Here is an 11,020-nt window from a genome sequence, read left to right on the forward strand (position 1 = left end):
ATATTTTTTGGATCTAGGGACCCGGTCAGCAGGAAGGGATCCTTTCTCCCCGCTATCCACGTCACCCAATCTTGTACTCTCTTGACCTTATCGATTCCGTATTTATGACCGACAACTTTCAGCATTGTCCCTCTTGGTAACTCTGTGTTCCTTGAAGAGTTATTCCCCATTGTATTTTCTTAACTTGCCACTAGCCTTATAGCCTTGAAACGTTTCTCTATTTATAGGACCGAAATCCCCCTTTCTTGCATACTGCATGATAGCTCTCTTTTTTCCTTTTATTGTGCAGGATCAGAGTCCAGCTCTACTCAATTGCCTATAAGCTTTTCTTTCCTCTGAGGGCCTTTAACCCTCCCAACTATTATCCCAGGCCTCTAACCTGCGCTTACAGGCCTCGACCCTGCACTTACAGGCCTCTAACCTGCGCTCCTTATTTCCCTCGGACGTTTGTTGTCCTCTGACCCAAACCGGTCGCAAACACAGCCTCACAGCCTTTTGTGCTCCTCAAACAAACCGCACTCAACTTTTCTCGTTTACCATTAGTTCTTGACCCGAGAAGACCCCGACGCTGCGTCCAAAGGAGCTCCCGCCGCTGGGTGTACCATGTTCACCTAACTAGGGCTATCCTGTTGCAGGTGCGCGACGTGTGCGCACACGTACCTTTTTAACTGAGCCTTGTAAACACTGTACACCAAGCGAAGCCCCTCCGGTTCACCACAGCGTCAGAATCCGTCAGGTCCCATCTGGCGTGCCATCTGTGAAGACCCTTCAATCCCGGCCAAGAATTGAGGTGAGTCAACAGAGGATTCTCGAATATGCAGTTTATTTGGGACACAACACATGCGGAATGTCGTGCAGGACTTGAACCGACAACGGTCAAGCCTCAGAATCACACTGAAAATTCATACTCCAAAATTCATATCTATAAAACCTATTCCGAGGAGGAGTTACAAGCAAAGCAAGAAACAACTGGGCAAGTGGGCTTTTTGCCCCCTCCCTACACCCTAGGGGAAGTTTGGCAAGCCAACATCTTTCTCACGGTTTGGGCTTCGAGAGAGTGCTGGCACATATTCATAAACAGCAGCAAACCCTTTGTAGTTTTCCAGCCTTTGTAGTTTCTCTGCACTGGAATTCATAAAGAGCCTACCAGACTGGTCGGACAAGGACATCGGCTGGCTTGCTTGTAATACATTTCAAAGCAAAGGCAAAAGGCTTGGGAACACAATTTGAAGCAACCAGGACAATGGTTTGAAGCCAGACACCTGATTAATGCAATTTCCAAATGTTGAAATGAGTCAAATGTTTAAATATGGATCTAATGGGGTCACCACCTGATATCCACACCTGACAATGTGGATGTTGGTTCCACAGGCAGGAAAAAAGAGGAGCAAATGATTGGAGTTGAGCAGTGTTCTTGGATTCAGGTCGTTTCACCAGAAGGGGGGTTGATGGTGGACCGTGTGAGCCTTGCAGAAACCTGGAGTGGGGGAGAGGGGGTATAAAGCACTGAAAGAGCAGAGGGTATAAGACAAGAAAGGAGGCAGTAGAAGACAGAGACACCACGACCTGTCTGTGATGGGAAAGTGATCAGCCCATATGAGTCAGCTTTATCATGGGAGATTCCATTAATCTTCAAGGCCTTGGTTTCATGGCATCAAGCTGAGCAAGGTGTGAGGCAGTGGTGCCAGCTTAGAGGGGATGAGCAGTATTCCGTTAATCGGCAGATGAAAGCCTTGTAGTTGGATTGGAGTTAACGTGTGATAAGAAAGGACTTTGTACGATGGAGAATACCCAGTTGGCGACTGGCTTTAGATTTCACCTTTGTTGACTGTGAGCGGAGTCAGCTTTCATGCCATCTGAATAGAAGGAAGGGATGGAAGGGGAGCATACTCCAGAGAAACATTTAACGATTTGCTCCACCAGCTTTTGGAGGAGGGAGATTAGTTTGAAAGTTCAATCTTGACATTGGACAGATGGTGATTTTTGCCTCTCCTGGGAGTAGACACATACTTCTTGCAGGCTTTGTGGAATGAGTTGTGATTGCCTTTGTCAGGTTTTCTTTCCAGGAAGAGAAGGGAAGTTGTTTCAGAGCAAGTGCCTCACCATAGGATTCAGTGTGCATAAACATTGCCTATCACATGATTCTATTGTTGAGAAACTTTGCATTATCCAGGTGCAGCAATGGTTGATGATCATAAAGTAAATTAAATGGAAGATGAAGAAGGAACCACAGAAGGAAAGAGCAAAGATGGAGTCATCAGGAGGAACCTGGATAGGATTTGGGTTTCAGCTGCTACTCCACAACTCCCAAAACCATCCATGCACAGCCAAGTGAGCTTTGCAGAAAAATTTCTGCAAATATTCACTCTCCTTCGAAAGATGGATAATGAAGGAGAGGAATATGGAGATGAAAGAGAAGAAAATGCAAGAATTAGAATGACGAAAAAGAAAGATAAAAATATACAAATAAAATAAAAATTAGAAAGAAATATGAAAGGAACAAAGAACAAAGATGTCTGGGAGAACCCGGACTATCGATCTCAGCAGTTACTCCCCAGCTCAAATGCAGCAACATGTACAAGCTACCACAGGTCCGTCAGCAGGGGAACACAGTTCACACAGTATCAGGAGGAGAGGAGATTGGGACCATACATTGTACAGAGCATTGGTGCTGCTTAAGCAGTCTCCTTGGCTATTGGGTACAATCCGAGATGAGTCACCACTCCAACACAGTATACCAGCATGCTGGCACTCATTTTGCCAACTCGGAAGGATGACAGGCCGAGTTAACCCAACCTGGTATTAATTCAACAGCTGAGCAGGAATTGAACTCACTAGTTTATTCACTCAACTCAGACATTCACGAGTTTATAAACGCAACGAGTCAGACATCTACGGATACAGCACTGAACTTATCAACATATAAAAACAACCACTCAGACACTTACAAATTTATTGCAACTAGTCAAACATTTACTAACACAGCACTGAACTTATCAAAAGATTAAAACTACTTGTCAGACATTCACTAACAAAGCACTGAACTTGTCAATAGATTAAAACGAATCAGGCATTAACTCATACAACACTGAACTTATCAACAGATTAAAACAACAAGTCAGCCATTGGCTGGTTTATTAAAACAAGTCATACATTTACAAACACAGCACTGAACTTGTCAATTTAGTTTAAACAACTTGTCAGATGTTTGCAAACACAGCACTGAATTATGAATAGGTTAAAACAACTCATCAGACATTTACGAATTCAGCACTGAACTTGTCAATAGATTAAAACAATTCGTCAGACATTGGCTAGTTTATTAAACCAACAAGTCAGACATTTACAAACACAGCACTGAACTTGTCAATTTAGTTAAAACAACTTGTCAGATGTTTACAAACACAGCACTGAACTTGTCAATTTAGTTAAAACAACTTGTCAGATGTTTACAAACACAGCACTGAACTTGTCAATTTAGTCAAAACAACTTGTCAGATGTTTCCAAACAGAGCACTGAACTTATGAATTAATTAAAACAACCAGTCAGACATTTAGAAGACAGCACTGAACTTATCAACAGATTAAAACAACTAGTCAGACATTGGCTAGTTTATTAAACCAACAAGTCAGACATTTACAAACACAGCACTGAACTTGGCAATTGATTAAAACAACTTATTAGATGTTTACAAACACAGCACTGAACTTATGAATAGGTTAAAACAACTCGTCAGACATTTCCAAGACAGCACTGAACTTGTCAAGAGATTAAAACAAGTCAGACATTGGCTAGTTTCTTAAAACTGCAAGTCAGACATTTACAAACACAGCACTGAACTTGTCAATTTCGTTAAAACAACTTGTCAGATGTTTACAAACACAGCACTGAACTGGTCAATGAAGTCAAAACAACTTGTGAGATGTTTAGAAATACAGCACTGAACTTATGAATAAATTAAAACAACGAGTCAGACATTTCCAAGACAGCACTGAACTTATCAACATATTAAAACAACTCGTCAGACATTGGCAAGTTTATTAAACCAACAAGTCAGACATTTACAAACACAGCAATGAACTTATGAATAGATTAAAACAACTCGTCACACATTGGCCAGTTTATTAAAACAACAATTTAGACATTTACAAACACAGCACTGAACTTGTCAATTGATTAAAACAACTCATCAGACATTTACCCACACAGCACTGAACTTGTCAATTTCATTAAAAAAAATTGTCAGATGTTTACAAACACAGCACTGAACTTATCAAAAGTTTAAACCAACTTGTCAGGCATTCACTAGGACAGCACTGAACTTGTCAATAGATTAAAACAACCATTCAGACATTGGCAAATTTATTAAAACAACAAGTCAGACATTTACAAACACAGCACCGAACTTGTCAATTTAGTGAAAAAAATCTTGTCAGATGTTTACAAACACAGCACTGAACTTCTGAAGAGGTGAAAACAACTCGTCAGACATTTACGAATACAGCACTGAACTTATCAACAGATTAAAACAACGAGGCAGACATTGGCTAGTTTATTAAAACAACAAGTCAGACATTTACAAACACAGCAGCGAACTCGTCAATTTAGTTAAAACAACTTGTCAGATGTTTAAAAACACAGCACTGAACTTCTGAATAGGTGAAAACAACTCGTCAGACATTTACGAATACAGCACTGAACTTATCAACAGATTAAAAGAACGAGGCAGACATTGGCTAGTTTATTAAAACAACAAGTCAGACATTTACAAACACAGCACCGAACTTGTCAATTTAGTTCAAACAACTTGTCAGATGTTTAAAAACACAGCACTGAACTTCTGAATATGTTAAAACAACTCGAAAGACATTTACGAAGACAGCACTGAACTTTTCAATAGATTAAAACAACAATCAGACATTGGCTAGTTTATTAAAACAACAAGTCAGACATTTACAAACACAGCACTGAACTTGTCAATTTATTTAAAACAACTTGTCAGATGTTTACAAACACAGCACTGAACTTATGAATAGATTAAAACAACCAGTCAGACATTTACAAAACAGCACTGAACTTGTCAAAAGATAAAACCAACATGTCAGACATTCACTCATCAAGCATTTAACTTGTCAACAGATTAAATCAACGAGTCAGACATTAACTAATACAGCACTGAACTTATAAACAGATTAAAGCAACGAGTCAGACATTGGCTCGTTTATTAAAACAAGTAATACATTTACAAACACAGCACTGAACTTGTCAATTTAGTTAAAACAATGTGTCAGATGTTTACAAACACAGCACTAAACTTATGAAGAGGTTCAAACAACTCGTCAGACATTTACTGACACAGCACTGAACTTGTCAAAAGGTTAAATCGACTCGTCAGACATTGGCTAGTTTATCAAAACAACAAGTCAGACATTTACAAACACAGCACTGAACTTGTCAATTTAGTTAAAACAACTTGTCAGATGTTTGCAAACACAGCACTGAATTATGAATAGGTTAAAACAACTCATCAGACATTTACGAATTCAGCACTGAACTTGTCAATAGATTAAAACAACTCGTCAGACATTGGCTCATTTATTAAAACAACAAGTCAGACATTTAAAAACACAGCACTGAACTTGTCAATTTAGTTAAAACAACTTGTCAGATGTTTGCAAACACAGCACTGAATTATGAATAGGTTAAAACAACTCATCAGACATTTACGAATTCAGCACTGAACTTGTCAATAGATTAAAACAACTCGTCAGACATTGGCTCATTTATTAAAACAACAAGTCAGACATTTAAAAACACAGCACTGAACTTGTCAATTTAATTAAAACAACAAGTCAGACATTAACAAACACAACACTGAACTTGTCAATTGATTAAAACAACTCATCAGACATTTACGACACAGCACTGAACTTGTCAATTTCATTAAAACAACTTGTCAGATGTTTACAAACACAGCACTGAACTTATCAAATGATTAAACCAACTTGTCAGGCATTCACAAATACAGCACTGAACTTGTCAATAGATTAAAACAACGAGTCAGATATTGGCTAGTTTATTAAAACAACAAGTCAGACATTTAAAAACACAGCACTGAACTTGTCAATTTAGTTAAAACAATTTGTCAGATGTTTACAAGCACAGCACTTAACTTCTGAATAGGTGAAAGCAACTCGTCAGACATTTACGAATGCAGCACTGAACTTGTCAACAGATGAAAACAACTTGTCAGACATTGGCTAGTTTATGAAAACAACAAGTCAGACATTTACAAAAACAGCATTGAACTTGTCAATTTAGTTAAAACAACTTGTCAGATGTTTACAAACACAGCACTGGACTTGTTAATTAAGTTAAAACCAGTCAGATATTTACAAGACAGCACTGAACTTATCCACAGATTAAAACAACTTGTCAGACATTGACCAGTTTATTAAAACAACAAGTCAGACATTTACAAACGCAGCACTGAACTTGTCAATTTCATTAAAACAACTTGTCAGATGTTTGCAAACACAGCACTGAATTATCAAATGATTAAACCAACTTGTCAGACATTCACGAATAAAGCACTGAACTTGTCAATAGATTAAAACAATGAGTCAGACATTAACTAATACAGCGCTGAACTTATCAACAGATTAAAACAACTCGTCAGACATTGGCTAAATAATTAAAACAACAAGTAATACATTTACAAACACAGCACTGAACTTGTCAATTTAGTTAAAACAACGTGTCAGATGTTTACAAACACAGCACTGAACTTATGAATAGATTAAAACAACTCGTCAGACATTTACTAACACAGCACTGAATTTGTCAATAGATTAAAACAACTAGTCAGACATTGGCTACTTAATTAAAACAACAAGTCAGACATTTACAAACACAGCACTGAACTTGTCAATTTAGTTAAAACAACGTATCAGATGTCTAAAAACACAGCACTGAACTTATGAATAGATTAAAACAACAAGTCAGACATTTACAAACACAGCACTGAACTTGCCAATTTTGTCAAAACAACTTGTCAGATGTTTACAAACACAGCAATGAACTTGTCAATTAATTGAAGCAACTTGTCCGATGTTTACAAAACAGCAATGAACTTATCAAAAGATTAAAGCAACTTGTCAGACATTCACTCATAAAGCACTGAACTTCTCAATAGATTAAAACAACGAGTCAGACATTAACTAATACAGCACTGAACTTATCAACAGATTAAAACAACTAGTGAGACATTGGCTAGTTTATTAAAACAAGTAATACATTTACAAAGATAGCAATGAACTTGTCAATTTAGTTAAAACAACGTGTTAGATGTTTACAAACACAGCACTGAAATTACGAATTGATTAAAACAACTCGTCAGACATTGACTAACACAGCACTGAACTTGTGAATAGATTAAAAGAACCTGTCAGACATTGGCTAGTTTTTTAAAACAACAAGTCAGACATTTACCCACATCGCATTGAACTTGTCAATTTCATTAAAACAACTTCTCAGATGTTTTCAAACACAGCACTGAACTTATCAAAAGATTAAACCAACTTGTCAGACATTCACTAATACAGCACTGAACTTATCAATAGATTAAAACGACGACTGAGACATTGACTAATACAGCACTGAACTTGTCATCAGATTAAAACAACTTGTCAGACATTGGCTAGTCTATTAAAACAACAAGGCAGACATTTCGAAACACACCACTGAACTTGTCAATTGATTAAAACAACTCATCAGACATGTACCCACACAGCACTGAACTTGTCAATTTCGTTAAAACAACTTGACAGATGTTTACGAACAAAGCACTGAATTTGTCAATGGATAAAAACGAGTCAGACGTTCACTTATACGGCACTGAACTTGTCAAGAAATTAAAAGAGCTCGTCACACATCAACCAAGACAGGGAGCGACAGCAAGTTTTATTTGAGATCATTAAATGACACCAAATATAATTAGTGAAATGCAATAAGAATAGTAAAAATATTATGAATGAGATATTTCTATAAATACATTAGATATCAAGAAAAAGAGCAATCTGAGATTGCAGACCTTCACCAGGACTTCTTTTGAGTGTTGTATTCTTATAGGTTTTCGGGTAAATCCAATATGGCTGCCAAACCATGTGACCTATGATGTCATTTGTGTGAATCTTTTGTTCCTCATGGACAGCCGGTCAGACGTGTAACGTTTCGCCTTGACTTATTCAGCCAAGAAGATTTTTGAAGGTTTTTGTTTTTTTTAAACAATGTGACTGATGACGAAAATATAGGCACAGATCTGGTAGATGCCATAAATCAGCAGTTCCTTTGGGGGACAGGGTGTGATGTCAAGCAGTGAATGCATTAAATCATTTAGCTCAACGAAGCTGGTTCATTTTGGCACATTTCTAAATCTTTTCTTCACCAAACATAATTCTCCAAACAGTGAAAAAGATAAGTTTTATATTTTGGATATTTCACATTTTCTTGTGTATGTGTGGAGAAGGAGGGAACAGAGCCTTGATTGAAGTAAATCGAAATATCAGATTAGTTATATGACTCATGAGAGTCGATCGTGGGAAATTGTTTTTTTTTCGAGTACGTGCCCGTAAAAAAAAAAAAAAAATAATAATAATAATAATAATAAATACAAAAACCACACAGGCCGTTTCTTCGCTCTCACGTGCCCGTACGTGCGTGACCCGGAAGTTCGATATTATTCGCAATTTATTTTTAATACCCAATTATTCAATTAGCGCCAACGTATTTTACCTTTTCGCAATGTCGTGGCAAGGAAAAACAAAAAGAGAAGAGAAGAGAGAGAGAAAAAATTTACTTCCTGGTTCGGAACATACCAGCACTCTGATGTTCCCGAAATTTATACACCGTCTAATATGAAAACGATCATAACTTGGGCCATTCTGTTTATCTATAAATGCTCATAAGAAATTGAGAAATTATTATAATACACGAAGTCATCACTCTCCGGAAGCCCGTTCGTTGTAACCCGTAATGGGGAACGTGGCTGTGCTTCCCTTCCCCATCGGCCACGCCAACGCAACAACGTGGCTTCCCATTGGTTTGGTAAATAAATGGCCACAACTTGGGAAGCACTTGTCCGATTAATATCAAACCTTGAAAAGTCACATCCTCAGGTCCCCAGCAATATACCTGGCAAGTTTCAATTAGATCGGACCAGAGGTTGTCGAGAAACAGCGGTCACACACACACACACACACACACACACACACACACACACACACACACACACACACACACACACACACACACACACACACACAGATTGCTGGAATTATAGATAGATAATGCAGGAAATCGCTCCAAGCTCCTCATTTGAAAACTATTCACATTTACAAAAGTGATGTATGCAGCCATTCATGGCTTTGATGAAGAGGCATTCAATAATATGAGTGAGGAAAGTGAAAAAACAATTTTGTTGTAAAGAAATCATTGTGGCCTCTTATAAGTCAAGGCATGGTTGAGGAAGCGAAAAAACATGGCGGCTTCAGACCCCAGCAAGGTCACCCAGGAGAGGCCTTAATACCCCAAAGAGCGAGGTAGCCGAGGATGCACCCAAGAAAGGATATAATTCATGAATGTCCTTAATTATCTTCAAAAGGGGTGTTTTAATTAACCCAAACAACCAATTTTCACCCTTGAACTTTCTTGGAATTTTCAAAGCAATACAAAGTTTCAGGTTGCAAGGTTTTATGGTTTTGGAGTTACAAAGGAGACACACACACACACACACACACACACACACACACACACACACACACACACACACACACACACACACACACTTCCATTTGTTCCTATAAAAGATTATCACATCATCAAATGTGTGGTAATACATTAAATGCATGAGGAAGTAAAGTCTGATTAGTGATGTCGCATTTACGGGTTGACTGACTGCCTGGACGCAACTAAGGTTGTGGATCTGTTTACGGTAATCTCCAGATGTGGATCCATGACCGAGGTTGTGGATCTGCTGTTTGGAGAGGTTCTGGGCTGAATGGGTCGAAATCTTGAGGAGGAAAGGTGCCCAGCTGATGATTCATCCGATCGGGAAATCATTCAGTTGCTTCCAGGTGAAGGTTTTTAATTTCGGAAAGGGAACGATGTTTTGAGGTTGAAATTTAAATCAAGTTGAATGTGGGATGTTATGAAATTCACATAATTTGCAGCAATCCTTGAAATTATATTAAATTCTGGGAACTCTTTCGGGAGCAGATCTCTTTGGAGAATCCTTGGCTATCGCTGGTCAGACTTTTTGTCCAATGAGCGGTTGCTGAGAGAGACTCAAATGAGATTTGTTACTTGTGTAGTCTGTGAGTGTCAGCTTCGACTGTATGGACATGTGGCTCGTTTTCCTGACGCTGATCCTGCTCACCAAATTGGAGAAGTGAGTGTGTCATGAGTAGAGAAGGGCAACGGGGCGACCGCATTCCTCGTGGTGCAGCAGGTTGATCAGCTCATCCAGATGGAGGCCCCTGGAGTACCAGTGGAAAGTGGATGCAGCGACGCGCTGCTCTGGCACATGCTCCCATACCTAACCGAACCTCAGAATCGGTTGTGTGTGTGTGTGTGTGTGTGTGTGTGTGTGTGTGTGTGTGTGTGTGTGTGTGTGTGTGTGTGTGTGTGTGTGTGTGTGTGTGTGTGTGTGTGTGTGTGTGTGTGAGTGTGTGTGTGAGATATGGAATTGTTCGGAATAGAAAATTTAAAAAACAAGATGTGTATGGTTATTTACAGTTTGTGTTTTTTATTTTTGCAGCAACACTCAAGACTTCTCTGGATGGTTTCCACAGAAATAGAAATTCTAAATTTTCTGCCTGCTGCCTGGACCTTAATCTCAGTCGTTTTCACATGGTTTTGTCCATTTCCTCCTAAAAAAGAACCAACCCTCCTTGAGTGGGTGTTCAATTTCTTTCGGATTCCACTGAAAGAGGTAAGGAACACATTCAGCAGATTCTATTT

The 11,020-nt window shown here is 38.7% G+C and overlaps 2 protein-coding genes across 4 annotated transcripts in view; both read left to right on the forward strand.

The window, feature by feature from the left end:
• LOC147011206 (uncharacterized) overlaps positions 1 to 11,020 on the forward strand; it is a 484,760-nt gene that overhangs the window by 347,232 nt on the left and 126,508 nt on the right. The window lies entirely within an intron of this gene.
• LOC147011210 (uncharacterized) overlaps positions 1 to 11,020 on the forward strand; it is a 49,831-nt gene that overhangs the window by 21,447 nt on the left and 17,364 nt on the right. For all 3 annotated transcript variants that reach the window (XR_015052287.1, XR_015052288.1, XM_085859217.1), the window contains exon 5: positions 10,818 to 10,991. Coding sequence is in view for 1 of the 3 variants with exons in the window: in XM_085859217.1 (XP_085715343.1) it covers positions 10,818 to 10,991 (174 nt within the window). In the remaining 2 variants the exon portion in view is untranslated. The remainder of the gene's footprint in view (positions 1 to 10,817; positions 10,992 to 11,020) is intronic.

The sequence above is a fragment of the Eptatretus burgeri genome, chromosome 16, assembly GCF_056783735.1.
Source record: "Eptatretus burgeri isolate ZD-2024b chromosome 16, Ebu_testis_v1, whole genome shotgun sequence".
Taxonomy (NCBI): Eukaryota; Metazoa; Chordata; class Myxini; order Myxiniformes; family Myxinidae; genus Eptatretus; species Eptatretus burgeri.